This window comes from Haliotis asinina, chromosome 15 (assembly GCF_037392515.1).
Source record: "Haliotis asinina isolate JCU_RB_2024 chromosome 15, JCU_Hal_asi_v2, whole genome shotgun sequence".
Lineage (NCBI taxonomy): Eukaryota > Metazoa > Mollusca > Gastropoda > Lepetellida > Haliotidae > Haliotis > Haliotis asinina.
The window spans coordinates 33,544,253-33,570,511 of record NC_090294.1 but is presented as its reverse complement, the minus strand read 5'-3'; the positions used below and the strand labels follow the sequence as shown (position 1 = coordinate 33,570,511).

The 26,259-nt window shown below is 37.8% G+C and overlaps 1 protein-coding gene across 2 annotated transcripts in view; it reads left to right on the top strand.

Moving 5' to 3' along the window:
• LOC137265813 (tyrosine-protein kinase receptor torso-like) overlaps positions 1-26,259 on the top strand; it is a 504,354-nt gene that overhangs the window by 51,646 nt on the left and 426,449 nt on the right. For both annotated transcript variants that reach the window (XM_067801275.1, XM_067801276.1), the window contains exon 3: positions 8,575-8,664. In XM_067801275.1, coding sequence (XP_067657376.1) covers positions 8,575-8,664 — 90 coding nt within the window. The remainder of the gene's footprint in view (positions 1-8,574; positions 8,665-26,259) is intronic.

Here is a 26,259-nt window from a genome sequence, read left to right as displayed (position 1 = left end):
GGCATCCAAACGATACGCGAAAGCAAATAATCAATACGTGAAAGGTTACGATCCTAACAAGCCAACCAATCACATTCTCTACCTCGACGCAAACAACCTGTACGGCTGGGCCATGAGCCAGTATCTACCTACAGGGGGATTCGAATGGGTACCCCACGTTGATGTTATGGGGGTTGCACCAGATTCGAACAAAAGGGTATATCCTCGAGGTTGACTTAGAGTATACCAAGGAGTTACACACATCACACAACAGCTACCCCCTGGCCCCCGAACGTATGAGGGTTAACCCAGACTGGATGTCTGAGTACCAACATAACTTGTTAGGTGGGCGTGTGACAGACGTTGAAAAACTCGTGCCTAACTTAATGAATAAGACCAAGTACATCGTTCACTATCGCAACCTACAGCTGTACCTGTCGTTGGGTATTAGGCTGACCAAAATACACAGGGTGCTCATGTTCGACCAGAGTCCATGGATGGAGCCCTACATCAGAATGAACACAGACCTACGAAAAAAAGCCACCAGTGATTTTGAGAAAAATCTCTACAAGCTCATGAACAACTCGGTGTTTGGTAAGACTATGGAGAACCTGAGGAAACGCGTGACCGTGAAGCTGGTTCGGTCGAGTGAGGAAGACAAGCTCAGGAGATTGATAGCCAGTCCGGCATTCAACCGTAGTAAGATATTCACAGACAACCTGGTTGCCCTACACATGAAGAAAAGCCACATAAAATTCAACCGGCCTGTTTACGTGGGGATGAGCATCCTCGATTTATCCAAACACCTGATGTACGACTTTTACTGCAACGAGCTCAAGAAACAGTACGGCGACAGGTGTGAAGTGCTGTACACTGACACGGATTCCCTGCTGTTAGAAATTCGAACCGAGGACGTGTACGAGGACATGAAAAAACACCTCGATTTATACGACACCAGCGACTACCCTAAGACCCATGCCATACACAGTACGGTAAATAAAAAGGTCCTAGGTAAGATGAAGGACGAGTGTGCTGGCACGCCCATAGCCGAGTACATAGGTTTGAGACCTAAGATGTACTCCATACTGAAAGCCGACAATAGTGAGATCCGGAAGGCTAAGGGGGTTAAGAAGTATGTGGTGAAACAACACATCAAACACGCCAGATTCAAGGAAGCCCTGTTCAAGACCCGTACCTTTAGGCATAAAATGAACACACTTAGAAGTGATGGACATAAGATATACGGACTGACTATAAACAAGACGTCCCTGTCGCCTATGGACACGAAACGTTGGATAGCTATTGATGGGATAAACACATACGCGTATGGACATGAAAAAATTTGAGGCTATTTACTACAGCCCGCGTGGGTACTGGAAAGGAGCTAGCGCAGTAGATAAGCTAGCTAAAATAGCGCGAGTACCCCCGGAGGAAGCCAAAGCGTGGCTTGAAAAACAAGCCCTGTGGCAGATCTATTTGCCGGCACCACGCTACGTGCCTAGAAGGAGGTTCGGTATTAACATACCTAATAGCGTTCACCAGGCAGACCTACTGTTCCTACCCCACGACAAGAGGTACAAGTATGCCTTAACCGTAGTGGACGTAGCCAGTCGTTACAAGGAAGCCGAACCCTTGACCACGAAAGATTCGGCCCAGGTAGCCAGAGGATTCGAACGCATATACAAACGCAGTCCTCTGACGTGGCCAACAGAGCTGCAAGTTGACCCCGGACGGGAGTTCATGGGTGCCGTGTCACAACTGCTAGCCAAACACGATACAAAGGTCAGGCGTGGCACGGCCAGAGCCCATCGCAGCCAAGCCATAGTTGAGAGATTTAATAGGACTTTGGCTGAGCACTTGTTTGGCCATCAGTATGCTAGGGAGATGGCCACCCCTGGAAAACGATCGACTGAATGGGTCACGAGGTTACCCAAGGTGGTGTCGGCAATCAACCATGAAGTCACCCGTCTCACCGGTAAGAAACCGGCAGACGCTATCAAACTAAAATCAATAGTTGCAGAGTCGGCCGCTCCATTGCGTGGGAAGGAGAAACAGATACCAGATAGGGCCCTAGTGAGGTATCTATACCAGCCGGGGGAACACGAGGGTGATAGCCGTAAGCGGGCCACCGATCCTATATGGTCAGTCAAAACTTACAACATAGATAAAGTGGATATGAAAGCCGACGAACCTAACTTGTACTACTTGAGGGATGGGCCGGGTAGGGGTTTTGTAAGAGAAGAATTATTGATCGTACCGTACGGCACAGTGTTACCTCCTACCAACACACGGTAAACGTGACATATGTAGTAGGGGTAATAGTAGCAAGAGCTAAGGGCCCAACCAACGCCTTAGTTAGTAAATAAGGCGTTGTAGAGACTTTTTTTGAAAGTGTTTTAAAACCCCCATTCCCTATACTACTAATGACATACATTGGTCACATTGCGCCATGTTTTATTATTCGCAGTTTTGGTCAATTAAAATAATCTACATATATTATACATTTCGGTTTCAAATGTCACTATTTGGATCAAAGGAATTATAGCTGTAAACTAATATACATACATATCTTTGTCATTCAGTAGTTTGCACCATTACAAGGAAATATTTATTTTTTTAAGTGGTTTCATTACACTGAATACGTCAGCCATTTTCGTGCCGGTTTGGTGGGCGTATTCTATTTATTAGAATCCAATTTATTAATCCAATATAGTAGGTAAATGCATGAGTACCAATTGTTTTCCTTTTCCATTTTTAATACTTTGTTTACAAAGAAAAATGGGAGACCAAAAACGTCAAAAGTTAAATAAATGATGAAATGGTTTAATGTCGAAATTTAAGGCTGATGAAAATCGGCCTCCAGCAACCTTCACCTCAAGATCTACATATATTTTCAATAATGATTTGAAGTCTAACTCACCCTCGTGCCGTCACCAAATATGCCCATGTCTCACACATTCCTTACCTCGATCCACATTATCCTTACAAGGTTCCCTACAACTTTTTTCTGTCACGAAAGCACATGATGATTTTATACAAGCACTTCATTCATGCATGCACCGTGAATTCAACGTCTGACGCCTGATGTCAACGACCGTTTTCAGTTCAAACCATATCGGCTCATTCAACACAGCATTGTATCTTGTAGATTACGGAATAGGACGATCGTGCCAAATGATATCGGGACCATTCGGCAACCATCAGTAGATTGAAAGCACGAGGCACCAAGTCTACCCGTAACCTTCGTAATTGTCCGCAACCTATTCGACTCTTTCCGTTCATTTCCGTGACGTCACAGAAGTGATTAGCTAAATTTGCACATTGTCCAACAATATGGACGTAACTGTCGCGAGTTTGCATCCAACGGGTTCTCACAAACTGGTTGCCTGTCTCACTGACGTGACCTACGTCTGGGAACGTCCTCACGAGAAATTGTGGTGCTGAATTCTAAAGGTGTTCCGAAATTTGAATAAATATATATGTCATATTATTTAACGGTGGGAATTGTGAAAAATTGATATTCTGTGTACACGTCCCTTGATCGATCTGTAGAAGGACAGTTTATGTACATATCCCCGGTCATAAATTTAATTTCATTAGTAAAAATTGACCTGATTTCCTAATGGTCATATTGCACGTGGTGAACAGAACATGACAGTGAAATGTGTTCAAAAGCGGAGAGCACTGATTTTTTTTTCAATGGGTAGATCGACGTACGGGTTTGGAAAGCTGTCAAAAAACTCCAAAAAACATTGATATCAAAATACTTTTCAACATTTCTTTCTGTTTTTAGTACCAAGTGAACTGTTTATTGATTTTACTGTTTTTTGTTTTTGCTTCACCATAAACACTGCGAAAGACGTACTTTTAAGTATCTGCACACTTGCGATCGAGAAAATCACGGGGGAAATTCAATGAAATGAGACAAATTTGACAGCATACTTCAAAGTTTTACTTTATGGATAGACTAACAACTGTCTCTGAAATTAACATATTTTACTGAAAAAGGTTCAGAGTGAAAATACTATAGTATACTACTATAATAATATAATGAAATGGAGCGCTGAGACTTTCTTCATTTGCAGAAGCTAAGGGAATCTACAATCCATATTTTCTAGACTTACATGGGTATTCTTGGATATATATGTGTCAGGGTCTGTACTTTATGGAGTAAATATCAATATTTAAGGCAATTAGAAAACCTCGACAATATCAACTAGTTACGCAGCTATTAACAAAAGGTGAGTTTTTCTTTGAACTGTCTATATTACTGAGACACCTCGTGCTAGACAGAGCATTGTTTATCTTTTCTGTCGTACAATGTTTGTTGTGTTTATTTTAAAACAAGAAGAAAAAGGCACCCGAACACAAAACCTAGTATTAGAGAGAGAGACGAGATTTACACAGTTTAATGGACAACTTTAACAAAGGGGACGGGAGAAATAAACCATGCTTATTTTATTTTCAGATGAACACAGGGTTATTTTTGTTTTACTTTTCAAGAGTATAAGACGTCCGTTGTTTTGTTTGTGTATCTACAGCAATTATTAGTAAGTAAAATCAGTGAATAGTTCCGCTTATGTTTATATTTATGACATCGTTTCCTATTGTTTTTATTAAATCACACTACATTTTAACACTCGCTGAGGTGTTTAAATTTAGTTGTTTAATGCACACAAATGTAAGAACAAGGACCTACAAGATTTGTTATTCATAAATGAAACACAGAGTCATGAAACCATCAGGTTTCCACTTTTAAATTTTTTAATTTTTTATTAAAAAGTAAAATTTTTCTGTGATGACCATGGTCTACCATGGATTTCATGAGATGACCATGGTCTACCACTGCTTTGAACGAGAACACGATGTTTTACCATGGTTTTGTCTAGGATGACCATGGTCTGCCATGGCAAAACGGCAATGACCATGGTCTACCATGGTCTACCATGGTTACTGGTGACCATGGTCTATAATGACCATGGTCTGCCATGATGACCATGTTAGACCATGGTCTACCATGGGAAGATATGTTGGTGACCACGGTTTAGCACGGTAAACCATGGTAAGCCGTGGTTGACCATGGTCAACCTTGGTGCCATTTCAGCTGAGCATAATCTTCTGTGACATCCCCACAGCTCTTCCTGAAGGTTCTTCCAACTAGTGTGTATCCTGTCTCCTCTGAGAGAAATTGTGATGCCCCCTGTACAACTTCCAGGTAGATGATTTGGGGCACTCGTGTAAATTCTCTGTTGATCGTGACTCTCATTATGTCTACTTTTCAATCATATAGTCTAATGGGATTACTCTTTCTGTAATTGTATATTACTGCATGAAATGTTGTTCCGAAAGAGTTCATTTTCCTGGATACAGACTGAAGGACATCCCATTTCTGTTTTCAAATAATAAATAATAATGTCTTCTGAAAAAAGATGAACATGTCCACATGCCATTTGTCCTCAGCAGTGTAACTGGATTTATAATTCTAGCTGCACAGGATATCCCACAATCCCAGTGAGCTTTCCAACAGCTATCTTCAAATTGTCTTTCATTTAAATCTGAGGCAATGTTAGTAATAAACTTTGTCTTCATAATTTAAACAGTTTGTCTTCAGTGCATGGGTCTGTTTTTTGTTAATTCTTCAATATTTGATATTCTAACTGATTTCTATGCCATGGTATTTGTGCTATATCAATTTTCTATGTAGATTGTGGTGTGTTATGGTTGGTTTTCAACATAGTCTCAATAGCCAAAGGTTATTCTGATGGTAAACTGTTGTGCAATCTAACGAACATGGTGTACTTACTATGGTCTCATTTTTTTCAGTAGTAATCCATGGTGCAACATGGTACACCATGGTCTCTTTCTGCAATGGTAGACCATGGTTTTACATAACCATGGTAAAGTGTGGTTCCATTTACCACCACCATGGTGTTTTGTTACCATGGTAGACCATGGTTAGCCATGGTCTATTTTTGCCATGGATGACCATGGTCCACCATGGTCTTATTTTATTCTGGTTTACCATGGTAGACCATGGTATGCCATGTTTTTTCTTTTACTATGGTTTACCATGGTACACCATAGTTACTTTTTGCCATGGTAGACCATGGTTTTATTTTACCATGGTAAACTGTGGTGCCATTTACTGGATGTGGGAAGCCATGCTAGACCATGGAAACCATGGTCTGTGAACCATGGTCTACCATGGTATACCATAGTTTTAACATGCTTATTTCAGCTGGGCATGATAAAGCTTCGGAGCAACTTGAGGCTGCCCTCAGTCTAAATGGAAATGAAAAAGATTGCAGAGAATTGATTTTATAATTGAGCAACTAAAACGAGAAGGTCAGATGTTGGTGTACAAACATTTAATGATGTAAATGACTCTGTGCATGAATATTTATTTTTATTTCCCCAACACCGTCCCAGTTTACACATTGTCCAAGGGTCAGAGAGACTGCAAGTTAACTTCATTGTATTAAGCATAGCTGTCACAGCACTACGTGTCAAGTAAATCAAGATGATGTTTATCTGTCAAGTAAATTAAGATGAGGTTTATCTGTCAAGTAAATCAAGATCATGTTTATGCGTGTGCACAGCAATGGTCTTGACGCAAATATGTGCTGTCATGGAAATCCACAATTTGAAATAACAAAAACCAAGGCACCTTCAAGCATGTGAGCAGGATACTGACACTGTACAAACATAAGTGTAATAACAACAATAATAACGGAGATAGGAGAACACTGGCACCATCAAAACATTATGAAGAAAATGTGAAAAATCTTTTTGTTTGTGTTTGTGTTTGTGTCACAATAGTGATGTAATTATTGCTTTTTACTTAACAATAATGTAAAAGCAAAAATGTTTCCCATTCAATTATCCACAGTTTGATATCTTGAACATGAAATCCATTCTGTTTTTTGTGAAAAGGACTATAACTCCAAAACTCTCTAAGATAAACATGCCTTGATCAATCTACAATCTGGGCTTTACAATGATATATCAAATGCGATTGTACTATTTGCTGTTCGGGAGGAGAAGATTATTAAACATAGGCACTGTGAAAACGCGAAAATTGACAATAAATTCATTTTTTTCAAAATGGCAGAAAATCTGTTACGATGACTTATGACTTCTGCTATGTGTTGAATAGATGGAGAATGATGTCTACATTGAGTGAACAGTTAGTAGATTTATCTAATATGGTTTTAGAGAAATTCATGTTTAACAATTTTGACATTTTGGGTTATCTGCCCATACTGGAAGCCAAAAGTCAGGATTTTTTCCACATTGTATCATTTTCAGCCTAAAGGATGATCATCTCTGAAAGTTTCATTGAAATCAAAGATGTAAGTTCAGGAGAGCTGGTACAAAATTTCTCTAAATAATAATAATAATTATGTTCAGATAACAACAGTAGGTCTTTCAGACTTTGTAAGACCTAATAACAGTATATGAAAGGTTAGAAGGTATGGACCTATTTCGTTTGCATCTAATAAGTAAAAAAATGCACCCAACTACAGGAGCATTATTCCCACATTGGTTTATTAAAAAAGTACCATAGAGCTGTGAATGCTCTTTATTGAATTGACACTTTACTTTCACTTTCAGTAGCCAGCATTGTATTTGGTATGGAAATAATGGCAGGGGTCTGTGTTTGTTACTAGAATAGTCATATCATTTGACTGGAAGTGTGTCACAACTTTCTTGTAAAGGTAGCTCTTGGCATAAGACTTCCTGACATCAAATGTGCTATCAGACTTTGAAAAGCTTGCAGGTTTCTCGTAATGTTTTTTAGAGCCATTCCTTCAATGATATCACAAACAAGTATATTTGACTGATGTTTGCTTGTATGAAGGAAAGTGTGATGGCTAAAATATCTTGGCTATTTATATTGAGGCATTTTGAAACTTTTATGGATATTACACATGTATCTTTGATTCTAATTTTGTGAAACATTTTCAGGGGTTAAAAAATCCCATTGCCTGGGACTAGTCATTTTTTTCATTTTGGACAATCAGATAATGGTATCTTACTTGTCCATGGACTACTAGATAATTTCCACTTATGGTTTCAAACTGCAAACTAACTTGGATTTCATTTCATATCTGCTCATAATGTAGCTATTACATTTCGCAATAATAATAATTTAGAGCTATCATTCTTTGAAATTTATCACTCTTTGATAAATAGTCCAGTAAACATAAACATCAAACATTGTGTCATAAAATCAGGGCAAGTGGAAAATTAGTCAGGACAAGTTACTTCCTTGAAGTTACTATGGCAAGTGGCTTTTAGAAACATTTTTGAACCCCTGCACATTGGCCCAGTCTGTAATTTACATCCTCATACAAGATAGACTAATATTTTATCTTATTCGCTATTTCCTAAACTGTATCAATAGTACAATTTGATCCTCACAGTGTAATGTTTCTATTCTGATGCGCAATTGATTTATGGATACATTGATGCCATCACATATATGTTTTTTTCTGTATTTTATTCTTTTTCTCTCCCTTTTAACTATGAAAACTGCAAAAACAGTGACGTTTAATCATATTATCTTGATCATTGATCTTACTTATGTTGCAGGTTGGGCAGCAGCCACGACTTGGTGCATCAGAATTCTTTGACATCTATCCTGCATATGTCTGCAACAACAGTCCTTTGAAATGCAGTCAGGTATGGTGCTTAGTTTATCAACCTGTAATAACCAAAGTATAACGGGTAATCTCATACAGTCTTCACAAGATTGTTTCACAAGGTTACATTGTGTAATCAGAGATGACAGTATTGTTTCAAACCTGCAAACCCTTCACTTTCTTCTTTGGCAGTTTTATCTGATAGGCTGTGAAAGATTGCTGTGAAGAATGAGATCGTTTGTCAGTATGAACCATGTATCCCAGGCTGTTTAACGGGGTAACTGCCTCTTCAAATACATATGTCCATCAGTGGGTCCACAACACTTCATTCATAATATGATTGGTATACAACTACAGGATGTTAGGTGCATTTAGGCAGGCGATAGTCAGCCAACCTGCCTAGCCACTGCCTGAGGGTCAAGTCTCGACTAACAGAAAGCATTCTTAATTTAACCTATGGCCCTGATTAGACTGTCACATGAGGTATTTGTCCAGATGTTAGCCTTCAGTATCTCGCACCTCATCCACAATGTCATGCTTCAGTGGTCAGCCGGTCTTTATCTAACTAATTATAGGCAGCTAATGACTCAGTGTTGGTGCCCATGATGAAATGGTCAAGCTGTGGTTGTGGTTTCCTTTTACTGACAGCCATGTCATTATTTGGAGAGTTATTTCATTTTACATAACTCAAGGAACATAATATTTCCTCATAAACCCTGTTCCCAAATGCCAACGACATGCATACAATATACGCTCTTTCTGTAAAAAAGGACATGACCTTATGCACATTGTGAATGAGGTAGCGATTAAAATTTCAACTTAAGTTTTGGACAAAAATAGATAGGATAAGTGTTAACTTTAAAATTACGAATACTAATGTATTTATTCATTGACACATTGATAAACTATCAATCATAAAGTACCAATATCCCAAACCAAAATTTGTCCAGTATGTTACAAATCATAGGGATGCACATAAGAGTTGACAGTTGACAGGGGATACAGTTTGAAAAAACAGATGTGACAAAATTTCTTTCATTACTTTACTGGTGACATGAATTAGATAGTCTCCAGTATTTGGATAAGTTTTGTGATGTATATGACACTTCATGTCAAACACTGATATGCATCTGCAAAGTTGAAATGCTTATTCTCATTGAGATTTCCTGATAGCAATAGCAATATCGACATTAGAATAACAGTAAATATTTCTTTAAAAACAATTTCTTTTGGGCAAATTAAGATGTATGTCATGGAACCCATTTTTCTAAATAAACATATTGATAGACAAATGGCACACTAAATCAAGGTAAGTCAGGTACAAGAAACAACCATAAATGGATATCTTCCTCTGAATAAGCTGTACAATGACAAGTGTTTAGAAACGGAAAGTACCAAGTAGCGTCAATATCGACATGAAATGGATCGTCATATTCTATCATCCTGACAAAAAGACACCTCTCTTTCTCTTTCTCTTTCAAACTCTGTTGCAAAAGAAACATGCACGCACGCACGCACGCACGTGTGCAAGCACGCATGCACGCACCCACCTACTCTCGCACGCACGCACCCACACTCGCTCTCTAGCTCTCCAGCTCTCTCTAACTCTCTCCCTGTGTCTCCTCTATGTGTTCTCTCACTGTCTCCTGTTCACTGTCTTTCACTCGAACGCTCTCTCTATGCCTCTTTTACAGCTCCCTTTGGGTATCTCATCTCTTTGCGTCTAACAATTCAGTTAATGTAAACATGTCATTTGATTGTGACCATGAGTCCTGGGGACTCCGATCGTATAATCCACAGTGAACACACTTGTATGGGTGTGTGTGGGTATAACACGTTGAAGACGGGATGGGAGGTCGTGAAGTAGGAAAGGGTTGGGATATGTCATATGAGGGAAAGAGATGTGGGAAAGTATTGTCTTGGTAAGGCTGGAAATAATTTGCTTGATTATTCCCCTCTGTCTGTATTCTGTTTGGCTGAGAAGTGACAGACATGAGTCCCTAAGTACCTGAAATCTTGTACATATGTCATCTGCAACCTGAGCACTTTCAATCATATTGGACAAAGTGTCATGGTGCCTGGTAACAATAAATTGGACAATGTCGGGGAGGGCATTTCTGAAAATGAGGTCTTTTATAAATTGATCATCATTACAATCCAAAAAAGATGTCTCATACCGCACAGATTGTTCTCACATTCTCTTTGCTTTCTGTCAATCAGGGCATTTTTGCGAGTGATGACTTGAATGGATATTGGGTCATACCATTGTCGAAAACATTGTCTAAGTACAGGCCATGTCATATTATCTTTATTAGGAAGTCCTTCATACCAAATTAAAGCTCAGACTGTTATAAATATATAACTATTGTGATGAATTTCTGGAATCGACTAAGCCAGGAAAATCAAATCTATTGGCTGCCAATCACACCCCACTTGACACCGACTGTTCCATAATTTGTGCTCTGTTCCATCAATGTTGTTCAGTGCATATGTATGCAGTGCTCAGTGCATATGTACACAAAACATTTGCACAAACTGAAAATAATGCGTATTTGTGTTCTACATTCATGAAGGTTCAAAAGTCGGATAGAACACTTCTCAGTTTGGGTTTGTAAACCCACTCAGGAGGGAAAATGCAGGGGGAAAATACTGTGTGTTGGGCAGGTATCCCCTATGCAGTGATGTAAACATTTTGTCGTTTATTTTTAAGCAGATTATATCCAAAAATGGTCGATCAATTGTATCCTCATGATGGTGGTCTATCCATAGAAAAGTTTGTTGTCTGACCCTGGCCCTGGTTGTCGGACATTTTGCCTGTTTTTCTAATCATATGCTCACAGCAGTGCATGGATTGCATGAGCTTTTCTTAAAAATTGGTGGCTACGGCCATGTTGTCAGTGCACTTGCTATTCCCCATGGAGATCTATTGTAAGGCACTAGGGCATATTGGTATCAACTGTTACATATTACTTGAAAAGATATTTTACACAAAAATAAGTTGGAGAAATCACTTCTCGGGTTTACTAGAGATTGGGCAACATGACTCCTCACAGGGTTCACAATCTGTTGTAAAATACATTATTACCCACAAACTGTTTTGACACATATGTGTCATGAGACCTTCCAGTGATTTGAATGGTTAATATATTAATATTACTGGTACTACTTTCATCACTCATTCCATTCATCATTTTTAATCATTCAGACATTTTCACACCTTCTGAGAGCATGTAGAACGAACACACATCTATGGAATTAAACAAAGTGTGGTTACACTCATTATTTTCAATCCTATAATAACTCAGTTTCTATGAAAAAAAACGAAAACAAATCAATCTAAATAAGGAAACAAATACACCCAGTAGATCTCTCGTGAGTGTAAACAGATATGCCGCAAGAGTAATTGATTTGGTCAAAATTGATGGACAATTGGTTGGAAGAGTTGTGAATATCATGTGGAGATTGAACATCTTCAGCATGTATGTTGTCAGGGCTTGCACAGTAACACGTAACATCAAAGATGAGCGGCACTCTTGGATCTTGATAACTGCCACTGTCAGCCGCATCCACTCGCGTCCTCCCACACAATCGTATGTTGTATCCTTTGCCATGCCTCCCATGGATTCTTATGTAGGGGTCAAAAGGACTTCAAAAGTCTGAACACAGTAGACTTGAAATCGTATTCATTCGATTTTGTAGGCAGTGTTTTCAGGCCCAATTTTCGGTCTTCAACACAAACACCGAATTTCTACAAGTGGGCATTCCAGGGAAGATGACCATGTGTAGCTGGCATCCGGTGCAAAGCATTGGTGTGTTATTTACAGTAACTCGTCCTCCGATGAAGAACATTAAGCTCAACTATTTGAGACATACAGATCCCTGTTAATCACACTCCTCTTTGGTGTTGTGTGTGCAGCACCTAATTCAGAGTCAGAGTCAGGCGATTAGGTGCCTGACTGAGGGTGCGGGTTCGAATCCCGGATGGGACTCAACCGAAAAAAGTACTAGAATTTGTACTTTACTAAGAAAGTGAAATCCCAAATATGACATATGTGACATAAACTTGATATGAAAGGGGAAGCTTGTTTCATATCTTATAATCATTACCCTTAGGATAAATTTGTCGAATTCTGATCAATAGCCAAAGCATGCGAAACCATGTAGGCAGATTTGCCAATGTGCACGAACTGTCAAATCTGTCATGTGACACACTACATGGATCGTATGAATGACCTCCACCTTAGATGGAATGTGAATGGCAAACGGCTGATCACTGAATTTTAGAGTTGACGTATAAAATTATGAATATTAACAGAGCAATAAAATTGTTGCCATAATTTCTTTTTTGTTTGTATTAATAAGTATATGCTAAAAATAAAATGTTTCTGCATTTCACTTATCATTAACAACCTCAGATTTGATCATTTTAATCATAAACTAAGCCATCCTAAGCAATCTCCCTTCATGACCGTTCAGGAAATATCATGGAGAAATATTGTGTGTCTCATTCTGCTGAAGGTTGAATGCTGTTGTTTTATTGATAAGCCAAATAAGACCTTGTGGGTTATAAATTAGTCAACAGTGTCTTGAAAGGGTGTATGAGACTGCAAGACCCTTGTAAATTCCATATTCCTTTTGGCTGAGCATCCAGATATACGGAGTTTACAAGGGTATTACAGTCCTTTCAAGACACTGTGTAACTATTATTATATCACTTTTGTACAGAGTATGATGAGATTTTGTATTCAGTTCGAACCCATGTGTTCAGTGCTTCTTTATAAAACCTTCAGAGAATATTACCTCCATTACATCAATACCAAAAATGTTGTAATTCTTGCAATACTCCCTTAAATACATTATTATGCCATAAATCCTGTATTTTGGCTTCATTTACACTAAAACTAAACTTTTCATTTGTACATTTGTCATACTAAAGACACACTCCCCATGTCAGCATAAGCCATCTTGCTAAATGACCCAGTGAAGCACTGTTCTGTGAAAACAACACTTGCAAACAGTTTAAAGACATTCATAAATGAATATTTAATAAATATGCATAAACTGTGAACAGTTTAACATTTCTCAAAAAGACAATACATGCAAATTTGGCTAACATGGAGGAAATTGTTAAAGGTCACATGCAACCCAAAAATCAAACATAATGAAAATACAATTATCAATTATTCATGACATATAATATACAATGCTGCTCGTAAAAAACAAATAAACAAAATTATAAGCGTACAATCGCGATTCAAAAGTGCTATATTTTGTACCTGGGCTTACTTCCCTCGAAACAAGCCTTGCTGGCGATTAGGTGCCTGACTCTGAGGGTGCGGGTTCGAATCCCGGATGGGACTCAACCGAAAAAAAGTACTAGAATTTGTACTTTACTAAGAAAGTGAAATCCCAAATATGACATATGTTGCATTTGACCACTTTCTAAATGGCATCGTGTAATCAAAGACTTTGGGAGACCAAACCCAGTCATAGCAGGTGGGTGTGTACTCAAGTGTAACGACGGCTTCCAATTGGCCGGTCCATTTGCTGATACGCTGAGGGCTCATTGTGTGTACAGAAAAATGATCTGTTTGATGAGCATTTTAGAAGTATGGCGAGTCACAAGAAAGTAACAACTTCTTTTATTGTACTTGCATTGTTTCAGTGTGGATTCATATACCATTGTCAAACAAAATTATATACACTAGAAGAAGTTACTATCCATAACGAATGTATATAGAGATGTTGGGTTTTGTAAGTACATGTTCTCTGAATTTGCGTTCAATCCAGTCAAAAAATCATGTCAGTAGAGGTGGTAAACTACTGTGTAACTGGAACCTGTCATTCGTCCAAGTACAAAGCAGGACTTGAAACTGACAAGAGTTTCTGTCAGATACAGTCATCCGAGAAAATGGATGTAGTTTGTTTGCAACTAACAGGTATAAAAACAGGTCATATGTACAAGTATCACATCTGCCTAAATATATAATGTGGCAGAGACAGGACTTGTGTACATGAGTCATAAATCAATTTATTTTGTTTATGGTGTATAGCCTAATATGGTAAGTTCAAATTGCATGTGGTCAATGGGTATCTTCCCAAATGTCAGACGTGTCGACTGTCAGACGGGTAATTATCAGATTAGTCATGTCTGGTTAGTCAAGCAGTAGTTACCTTTCAGTAAAATGGAACAGTCCACAACAAGAAAGTCCCAGGAAAGTTTTAATAACCTTTGCTCTTTTATTATTTACATATCAAATTATCAAATGTAAAATATGGTGATTTGATGATTTTACATCACAATCTTTATAACTAATGTAAGCACCAACTTCAAATGTTAATTACATATCTTGTTAAGTGCCAACAAAAGTATAGCATTATTTACTATTTACATATATGTCAGTCAATAACGAAGTATTGTATCCAATAATTATAGCACTATTCACTTTACATTCACTATTTACATATCAGTCACAATCACCTTCACAGTTCAAAGTTTTAGCCACGTTTCAAGAGATGTGCAACAGCACTGAGGAATGGATGTCTTCTGGCCACTTGCCAGCTTTTCTTTCAGACGAAGGAATCTCCCCTCAGATTCTCTGTACACTTTCTTCCTGGGTGGGGGAGCAGCACCAAAGTTAATCTGCTCCAGCTTTGCTCCTTCTGTCTTCTCTATGCCTTGTATCAGGTCCACAAATCTATACAGGCTGTCTGTTGTCGGTTGGGCAGCAGGGCAAGGCAGTGGTCTGAGGAATCTCTCAGGACGTCCCCAACAGTGGAACATTTCCCTCTGCATGTCTTGACCATACATCTCCAGTGAGTGGTCTGGCCTCTGGTCTTATCCTTGGAGTATGTGAACCCATCAAGAAATACTTCCTGGGTTTCTCTCTGAGACTGAATGAATTCCACTCTGTATGCCAGCTATAGCAGCGATATCGTACAGACTTTAGAGTTCATGTTATATATCACATGTGAGATTCAGCTTGAGTTGCGGAGAACTTTAAACCACTTAGTCAAGTATATACAAAACAGTCAAAGCTTATTTAATAATGTCTACTACATTCAACATACTTCCTGTATTCCATATAGTTGAACAAACTACTACAAAATCACACGCCTCTCCACATACTGATCAAAAGCAGCGGCAACAACAACAAAAACAAAAGTATTTAATCTGTGTCAGTTAATAAACTTGAGCAGCTGGGATCAGCCTACTCACCCTGCCCAGAGTTTGGAGCTGTTCATTAATTAGTAGGTAAGGCCAGGCAGTTACACTGGTCACACTTGACTGATTTCTCTAATAATTGAGCCCTCTGACAGTTGGAGTGTCTGATGCTTGGGAGTGAACCGGTCAATAACTGAAACTGTATATTGCCTATTGTCTTTAGCAGACAGGCAGGCAGGCAGACATATAGGTGTCAATAAACCAGACACTGAGCTTTCTCTGTGACAGAGGCTGTTTACCACAATCAACATGTTTTTTTATGTAATGGGTAGATTATTTACTTGTTTGCCTACACAACCAAGATTAGACTACTGCTAATGACCTCATACTCCGGGGATGCATATTGTTTCAAGCTTTGCGAACCTATTCACTGCGCATGCGTTATGGGCGGAGCAGTTGAAACCAGTTTTTCCTTCAGCTCTGGGGGAAATTTAGTGAATCGTTTGAACTTCAATTTCAAGACTTTTTTTTTCAATAGCGTTTTTTTGTTCCTCTTTGTGGGTTGAACTGACATTATGATGATTTGTATCAGAATCGGCAAAGTTGTGTTTTACCTTGGATGTGACCTTCAAGAAAAACAATTCCAGGTGCTTGGTACAGATTGGGTGAGCCTAATGTAATACAATTCAGTATCCTTTTGGATATGCTTGACACTTTTTAGCGATGGAAAATTAACATTAGCATTCGAGGAACATAACCTTTACATAACATAACTTGCCATTTTAGCATAACATTTTAGCCCAGTTTGATATGATTCTACTGTAAGCAGGTCGAATAAAGGTCCAAACACAAGTTTGAGTTCATATGAATTTTAATTGTGTGTTGGGAAAGAGCGGCAGTTCCTTAGCCTGCACACACTACTCTCCCAGCAATGCAACAAAATTGAGATAAATATTTGTACAATAATCAACAACAATAATTAAGAATTATCAGTATCTATCCTATTCTACTACTGCTGCACCTTTATTGCAACAATTACTGCAAATCACTGTGATAACTGTACAAATACCAGAAACAAACACTCAGATATTCACCCTAAGGCACCAAACACTCAAGAAGGCGGGAAATTGCCTGCTGATCCCTGACCTACAAATACTTAGTGCTTCATTTACGCTGAGGGGGTCATTGTCGACAAAGGTACTACAGAAATGTCAACTAGGTACCTCTCTGCATACAGTATACCCTAGCCAAAGTAAATGTACAGAATCATACCCTGGGACGATCCCATTCTGCATTGGAATGAGCGCTGAACCTGTTTCTCAAACGCATACTTTTATTCCTACCTGTCAAACTGTGAAAAAAATGCAGCATGACAGTGCCTGTTCGTCAGGAACAACATACCTTTCTTCGGCTTGTTAAATATCAGCTCCGTATTCGATTGCGTTAGAATACATGGCTAATAAAATGATTGTTAATGCCGAGAAAGCGCTCGAAGTCAGGTGATCCGGAACAACACCACTAACCGGTTTCGATTTTGGGTTGAGAATAGTGGACTCGTCTGCTGCTTAGGGTACTGGGTACATATTTGTACATTTACTTTGGCTAGGATACATTTCTGAAGTGCCTTTGCTGACAACGACTGCTTCAGGTTCATTTACTGGCTACACAGCAGTAGAATCTGTCATTATCAAGGCCAGCATAGTCTAGATTAATTGTACAGATCTATTACAGCATTCTTCAATGTAATATCTCTTGCCATACTGATCATTTGTGCCATAATAACTAACTGACCCTGCATCAAAGCCCCTACATTGGGTCTAGCTGTGAATGTCAACACTACCATCACCTTGCAATACCAAATAAGCGAAACTATCAAATACAATCAGCAATAGGAACCTTGAGCAAGTGGACAAAGTGATCATTAACCCATCTATGCTTCACAAACAGTGAAAAGATACTTAATTTGCTACAATTCTTATTAACAGGCAGAGAAGTTACCGTGACACATTAGCTTTCTAATGATAAGCTGATAACGCAAAAAGATCTGGCTACCCAAAAGTTAAGCAGTGAATTAAAAACGAACCATTAATGAAATGTGTGACCATGAAGCGGAATAGGATTTAGAATAAATGTTACAAATATGATAATACAGTTAAACATTCTCAGATAATAAAATGAATAATACACTTGTCCACATAACTACTACTGATTTGTTTTCTCTTGTAATTCACCGTAGGAGAAAGAGAAATTAAGTTACATGTTTAGATTTACTTGTTTAAAAGGTAACAACTGTTTTAACTATAATTAATATAGATGTGTAGATGACAGCTATTGGCTGCTCTTGTTGGTCATCGTTACATCACAGGCCTTCAGCATCTACTGATGTCAACCTGACTGCTCCATATCTTTGATAACCCATTTCAACATTTCTGTATTTATCGATGTTCTTTAGTTAAAGCAATAAATGCTCTTCAACAAAAAATAGTAAGTCATTAATGAATTATGCCTTCTGTGGGTACTCTTCAGCAGCAGGGCTGTTTCCACTTTCAGTGTAGGGACGAGGAAACACCACCTATGTGCACTGAACCATTAATAAATGTGTCTCACAAATGGGAGGACACCTTTACAGGAGATGAATAGCAAAGGGATGGCCTGCAAATTTCCTTCTGCTTGTTGTACAAGGTGACAAATGGGAAGGGTGGTGAGGCTTGCTGACATGGTTAGCACATTATGTTACTAGATCTCAACTGCATAAACTCACAAGCAAAAGAAGTACACAGGTGTAATTGTTGCACCTGTCCCAGATATGCATTCCAACTAGTAAATTTTTTTAAGAACATCGATTGCAACCATCATGTTTCTTTTGTCAAAATGCAACCAAAAACATATGAAGATGTTTTGCACCAAGTTTCACAAAATTGTGATTATTGTTCCATGCACGAGCAATTTTTGTACAGAGGTCATAAAACATGTTTGTCATGAAGACTTAACAATCACTTGACAAAAATCTCATGAGAAAATTCAAATATTGACGTAGGTGCCATGACGATGGACCACAGGAATGTAACAAATTGGCACTTCCAACAGCCATATTGAGAAATTGGTGATACACGGTTTTCCCCATGTAGAGCAACATCGTCCTTAACGGGTATAAACTCTACACCTTGGTCTGGATCGTTGTCTCTTGTGTCTGTGTGGCTCACTGCTGGCTAACAGCCTGATCTAACTGCCTCTGCAGATTTAGAATTTAGCCTTGTTTCTGATCAAAATTGCAAAGAATAGGTTTATGACCAAATGAATGTCCTCCTTAAAGGAAGAGAATTATGCTGCAACAGCAGCAAGATCTAGTGGCCCAATTTTGCTTTAGTCCTTGGCTTAGCCTTCGATTATGACTTAGCAAAAACAGTAGAGAAAGGGGCAGAGGTGTTAGTAGCTGGACTAATTTCCGCTGAGGATGAGGAGCTTCACCTTTTTGATGATGAACACGAGGTGTCTATTTCATCTAATCATCTTGAAAGTTATTGACACAATAAACATCGGTATAACAGGAGCAGGGAGGGCTCATAGAAAATGGGGATTCAGTTTGGCCATGACTTTTACATATGGACAAGTGCAGATTGTGCACAAAATGTGACATGTGACAAAATGTGCGATTGTCACAAATATCAACCATTGCAACACTACTGGCTGTAAGTGTTTTAGCTCTTAAAAATTTGAAAGAAATTTAAAACACTTCCACTCTGTAAACCCAGAACATTCCATTTAAAATGAGTGATACAGCTTGTCATCAAATATTGAAACATTCAATTTCCTTGTGCGAATCGTGTCGTGAGGGTGTTTTGCTGAACTAAATCGCTCTATGAGACACATGTTAAACAGTAGCAGTATTGATTTCACACCACTGACAGCATGTATTGCTTGTGCTTAATCACCAATCTACCTGTAGATGCGTTCACTGCGTTGGCTCATCTAATACTTGTCAAGCAGTATGTTGTGACATCAAAGCTAAAGGGAGATAACTGCATAACTCTTTAAACGTATAGCTATGACTTAGTTAAGAGTTTATTTTTTATTCTGTATGTGCCTGTGGAATTCACAGGAATAAGGCAACCATCATACAGACGTAATAATTACGCCATGATCATGTGCAGTTGTAACAGCACTTGGATCCCATTCAGTCAGTAAGATTTGGAATTGTAGAACTTTCATCTATGTCAGAAATAACATAACTATAATGAAACATCCAAATGTGTTATTTTACTTTGACATGAACACTCAAATCAACTGAAAGCTTTACAATGGTAGGGTCATACTTTCTTTTCATTAATTTTGAAGGTTTGTATGGGAAGATACCTGTCCACCATTTCTTCTTTGAACAATGACAGAGGTCAATGTGTCCTTTTTTCATTTCTTTGTATCAATGTAGTAGAACCCTCTATATTAACTTTCATTTCTTAAAAGTTGTAGCTATGAAACTGCAAAATTGGGTCAGCTATTGGCATCCCAGCCTATTTTGACCTGATTTATGTTACTTGCCATTCTGTTTTTAACTCATTAAGACCGAGAGATGCATATGTGGGGCAAATTAATTAGCTTCTCACAGTGAGAGCCGCTTATTGGGGGTTACAAAAAGCACCTCTTATTCAGCGAGAGCCGCATATTGGGGGTGATAAAAAGCAACCCTCATTCAGCGAGAGCCGCATATTGGAGGTTCTAAATTTCAAATTCGTACTGTACCTATTATTTCATTCAATTAACAGTAATGATCAAAGATTAGTTTTTCTTACGAGAGAGGTTACTTTCTGTGTTAATCAGAAGAACTATTAATGTGTTTTGATAACAATTGCTTGCAATGTTGGGGGCTTATACAGGCAAATGAACACGTCTGCAAGAAAGGGGATTATGAGATGTTACAGGAGGTGAGTGTTTGTTACTCGTCACTGGGGTGAATACTAAGATACTCTGTTTGCACATTGATTGAATTAACGGTGACAAGGTTACAAAACCTTCTTCTAAATTAAATCATTCATTCATTCATTTTGTGGAGTCCATTGTCAATCTTCTGAAATTCGTTTGCTTTCAAAACAAATATAAGTATGCCCATCTTCATAAATATTTGGGGAGATTCAACTGCAAGTGTATACATCACAATAAATCAGTATTGTGTAACTTATTTTAATTCTATAATACATGTACTTGAATTGTGATATTTATTCGTAACAATGTGCAGATTATATTGAAATGTTCAGCAAGCCATTATGTTGGATGTACAAGTAGTGTGCGCAAAATGCATATGCAAATAAATACTATCCCTGCTCAATGGTTGGATTGGGTTATCTGGGGTAAAAACAGTTGGATTGTAGCTATTTGAGCGCTTTAAAGAAAAATAAACTCGTCAAAGTGCTTGTTAGTCCTACGTGTACATTTCAGGCATCCTTACGATTGTGTATGTTCACGATACACAAACTTTTTCATGATAGCTAGAGTTGATAAAACCGAAATCTAGCATATCGATTGGTCAACGATCAAACCAATAGTCAATCTGTATCCAAGCTGTCTAGTGACTGAACGTGCTCTTCAGAAATTTAGCCCACGTCCCATCACCTGTCATTTCCTCTGTGACAGGTATCTCATGATACGATTGGTCATAGAAAAGAAATCAGCCACTATATTGAACAGTTGAGATACAAAACGTCCTATTCGGGAACTTTGATGATGCCCATCCCGTGACCCTTTGTCTTATATATGTGGAAGGAATAGCATTATACAATATGCATACATGTATGTTTGTGTGATAACGTATATTTTCTGTGTTAAATCTAGATGACTCAAAGTGACAAACTGTGAATCTGTTCCATGTAAGTCACACATTAGCTTATAAGTACTTACCTTAAAATATTCAGTATATACTAGCAACGCCTCAGGGAAAGTGCTACAGTCATAGAAGATTATTATTCTTGTGGGTAAATTCTTCTTTACTGCCATTGACATAGATGTTTTGAACAATTTAACCTCACACAATGATATGAGAGGGACTATTTGTTTAAGCGTGTCTTACATACAAAGACTACAAACATGTGTTAAGAAAATACACATGCCACCAAAAGTCTACAAGAGAAAGTGTAATAAAATTACGTAAAACGTTACATATATGACATGTATTCACTCCTGCTTTCTTTTAACATATACCTTTACAATGCAATTAAACAGTTAAACAATCAGGACTTGCTCGTATGACGAGACAGTTTCCTGTAATCTACGAAACCAGCAAGGGATATCAGGCGTGATTTGCCCTAATTAGTCTCGCTGCAGCCGGCCAGGCAATAAGCATGGGGTTCCAGGTGTTGAGCAGTGAAGTGGCTCTCGGGCTTAATGAGTTAATGACTTGATATAGCACATTAACTTGACATCATCTGTGCAAATTGCCAAGGCTAAACAAAAATGAAAAAAGAGAATCAGTGTGTTAAAAAATAGGAAAAAATAAAATGATAACATTTATTGTGAAGTGCGAAGGCTCAAACAATGAAAAGACGAAAATCACTGTGTTCAAAAGTATAAACAAAACCCCAAAAGTTACATTTATTGTACATACAGGATACACACTTTACAAAAAATATTGAACAGAAAGTGAGAAGTCAGATTAGAATGGGGCTCTTAAGAAGACCAGTTTTGTTCCTATACCAGCAAATCAAGAGAAGTAGCTACTTGTTTAGAGATAATTCTGAATTTGAAGTTCTCAAAGAAAGAACAATGATATTTGCAAATGTAGTACAAATGTTTATGGTTCCAATATAGATATGCCAGACTTTTATCATGAACTTAAGGATAAAATACTACATTTAGAAACTGAAATAAACATCTTTTTTGGAGACTTCAATCCAGTCCTAGATCAATGAAAATCCCAATTCAAAAGAACCAGTACTTGATAAGACGGATGACTTCACCTTATATTATTATGCTGGGTGTATACAGATTTAGATATGAGATGATATACAAGATGAAAACCCAACTACTTGAAACCAGCAAGTTAAGATTTCTTTCTTATTAGTAGAAATATGGAAAAAAAATTATTATTTCTAAAATAGAGCATAGCTTAATAGGTCAGCTCACTCAGTACTATCATTACATACTGAACTTAATCTCGAGAAAGGAGTGGGTTTCTGAAAATTTAGCAATAGGTTACTACATGATCCAAATATTTACTACAAATCAAAGGTATTTCTTTTTGAAAATATGAGAAAGCATAAAGATGAATATGTGTACATAGCTACTAGTTGGCTCAATAAAGATAGAGTACAAAGTGTACATCACTTGTCAATGTCAGTAACATGTTTTGATTAAATAATCATTCTGGGTTAAATTCAAGGATGAGAGGAAACCATCTGGATACAATGCTTTCATCAGTGTTATTTCTGCTAGAGTTGAATGGTTCAGTGGTAAATATACCTTCAAGTAATTGTCTACTTTTGGAATTGCTTTTTCTCAAAGAGCTAGTGTAAATGTTCCTCTTAGCAGATCAGAGTATGTGAATCAGTAGTGGGTTCTTACCTAAAGAAGCCAAACCAAATCAATTTTTTTGTTCAAGTTTCTTCCAGAAAGTTTTGGTTTCATCACAGTCTCAATTTACATGGCATAAGGTCTCAACAGAACCTTTACAAAAAGAACATATGGTCAGCCAGATTCATTATAAAAAGTTCTGTTTTGGAATAAACAATTCCATTGATAAATTTATGTTGCAAATCTAACAGTTTCACATCTTTTAAATTCTTTCTACAAGTGTCAAAAACCAAACGCCAATCAAAATCATGACAATCAGATAATGTTTCCATTTTGGGCACATGTCCGGTTTAACATTTTCATATATAGCAATTTATTATAGAAGACTCTTGAACCTTTTCTTTAGGATATGAAATCCGTTTGGAGAGAATTTACAGCAAGATCATTTATGTTTATGTATCCATGTTTCTACAGTCTTTTTCAAAGGTTCAGGTAAAATATATGTAACATATCCACAATCTAAGTGATTACCTCTAATATCAAATTTGAGCTTCAGTTGATCAAAGGATATAAACCCATGTTCATCACACAGATCTTTAATTGTTAAGATTCCACTTTTAGCCCAGTTTCTGATAATGTGGTTAGAGTTTTTAAATTGTTATTCAGCCACAAAGGCAGAGATAAGATTTCATTAATGTTGTCTGCTTCTACGATATTTTTGGTACAATATAATTTCCATGCCTTTAAAACATCTTTCCTGAAAGGATTATCAACTTCAAATATATTCTGAAAATTTGTTCCATATTTTACTGTATCCTTTAAAAGATGCATGGATAACCAGGATTAGTCTTTTTTAAGTATAGTCTGAGAGTAGATAATTTCATGGCACTAACAAAGGTTTTGATATCAATCATACGTAAACCCCCCATTTTGTAATCACTTTTTAAAGTGCTCTGTGTGATTTTGTCAATTTTGTCTTTCCAGATGAATTTGAAAAATATTCTTTCAAGTGCAGCGATAAAATTTTCTGTAGTGTTAGGTAACGTGTTAAAAATTTGACTTAATTGTGAAAGAACCAATGTCTTAATAACAGTAGTTGTGCCTATCAGAGTCAAATGTCTTTTTCTCCGTGATACCAGTAATCTCTTAATTTCTTTCCTCCAATCTTTTCTTTGTATAAAGAACCCATAAATCATTCAAATTGAGAAAGTTTAATTCCTAATACCTGGAATTGTTTTCTTTGCCATTCAATGTTCAGATCTTGACATAGTATATCCCGGCTACCCACTTTCGAGCCAATCCAGATTGCTTTAGTCTTATCTATGTCCATTTTTAACGATGACATATTATGCAAGTTTTTCTCTGAGCCATCCAAAAATAATTCAGTGTCATCTGCATATTGATGGTGTTGTATTGCTGTCTAAGATGTTCTGTTGTTTGTGTGATACAACTGAAGTCATTAGCAATGACTGGAGTATGCTGACGAGTGCCTAGACATCCAGTGGCCTGTTTAAGTGTTGGTGATCTCTTGTTAACTTAGCCATAGTTGCTATGTTCAGAAAATAAGTGCCATTCAAGCTGATGATTTATGCTTGCCTGAATGGATGATGCTGGGCAGCTTGATGTAATGTTTCGCTTGTGTGAACTGTTCCCTTTCCACAAACCAAATCATTTCTAACTTCAATCTCAAAGAATACTTAATTGGGCAAAACTGACTATAAGACCATGATTCATGTCTTCCTCAAACTTGACTTCCCATGAGTATTTTCAAAGATAGGTTCTAAGTAGGGATTGGGAAAGGCAGGTTCCATGGGCCATTTGGCATATTAGAATAAAAAAATGGCCCATTAAAATTTTGAAGTTTGCTATTGGTACAAGGGCAATGACCCATTCTAAAAACAGAAAATGGCTAATAATCCTGAAAATGGCCCTTTGTCAAAGTTCTCAATCCCAATCTCTGCTAATACTCTACTGATACTTCAATGTCATTTCCAGTATTATGATGTTTGTTTTGCCTTTCACTATGTAATTCACATTTTCTTTATTTTGCTCTTTTGTAAACATCTTTAAAAAGTTTGTCGATCACTCTTGATCTCTCTTACTTTTCTGTAAGTAAGAAATATGTTTAAATGCCGCAAGGTAAGGAATAAACTCTGAAGACTCGCCAATATTCGTGCGGCTGGTTTAGTCCGTGTAGATGAGGATTTTCTGTGCGAGTCACAAAACCTAGAACGGGAATTTGACCAAGTGAATAGTTGAGCAGATGATGATGAACTGATGCTTACTTTTTAACAGACAGAATAAGAAAGTGTACCCCAAAATACCAAATGTTTTGGCAAGCCTCTCTGTTTCTGAATATCAAAGCTTGGAAACTCTCGCAAAAAATAAAAGTATAGAAAAGAAAAGCAATGAGCAATGCGGATTTTAGATTCCTGGCAATATGAAAGGGATGGAGTGAATCCCAGTCAGGCAGCAAAATAATAAATATATCTGAAGATCTGAATAGGACGCTGTGTCTGTCACAGAGGTAAGGACTCAAAGGGGTGAATGTGTTTAGTTTTATGCCACATTCAACAATATTCCAGCTATATGGCGGCGGTCTGTAAATAATCGAATCTCGACCAGACAATCCAGTAAACGACAGCATGAGCATCGATCTGCTCAATTGGGAACTGATGACATGTGTCAGCCAGGTCAGAAATTCTTGCGCCAAACTGGTCTTTGTAAACCTAACCACCAATGTCACTTTTAGGAGTTTAAGAGCCATGTAATCACTGGCACAGGCTGGTTTGGCATTCATAGAAGGCTAGGCCAACTAACGTCACCACACCACAGGACAAGAATGCATTGTGGGAGTCATGTTCGCGTGTTGCTTAAAACCGCTTTTTATTTGAATGGGCCTGCTGTCCATACAGACTTGACCAAAAGTACATGTCGTTGAGGTGAGGAAATAATATGGTGATTGTTTAAAAT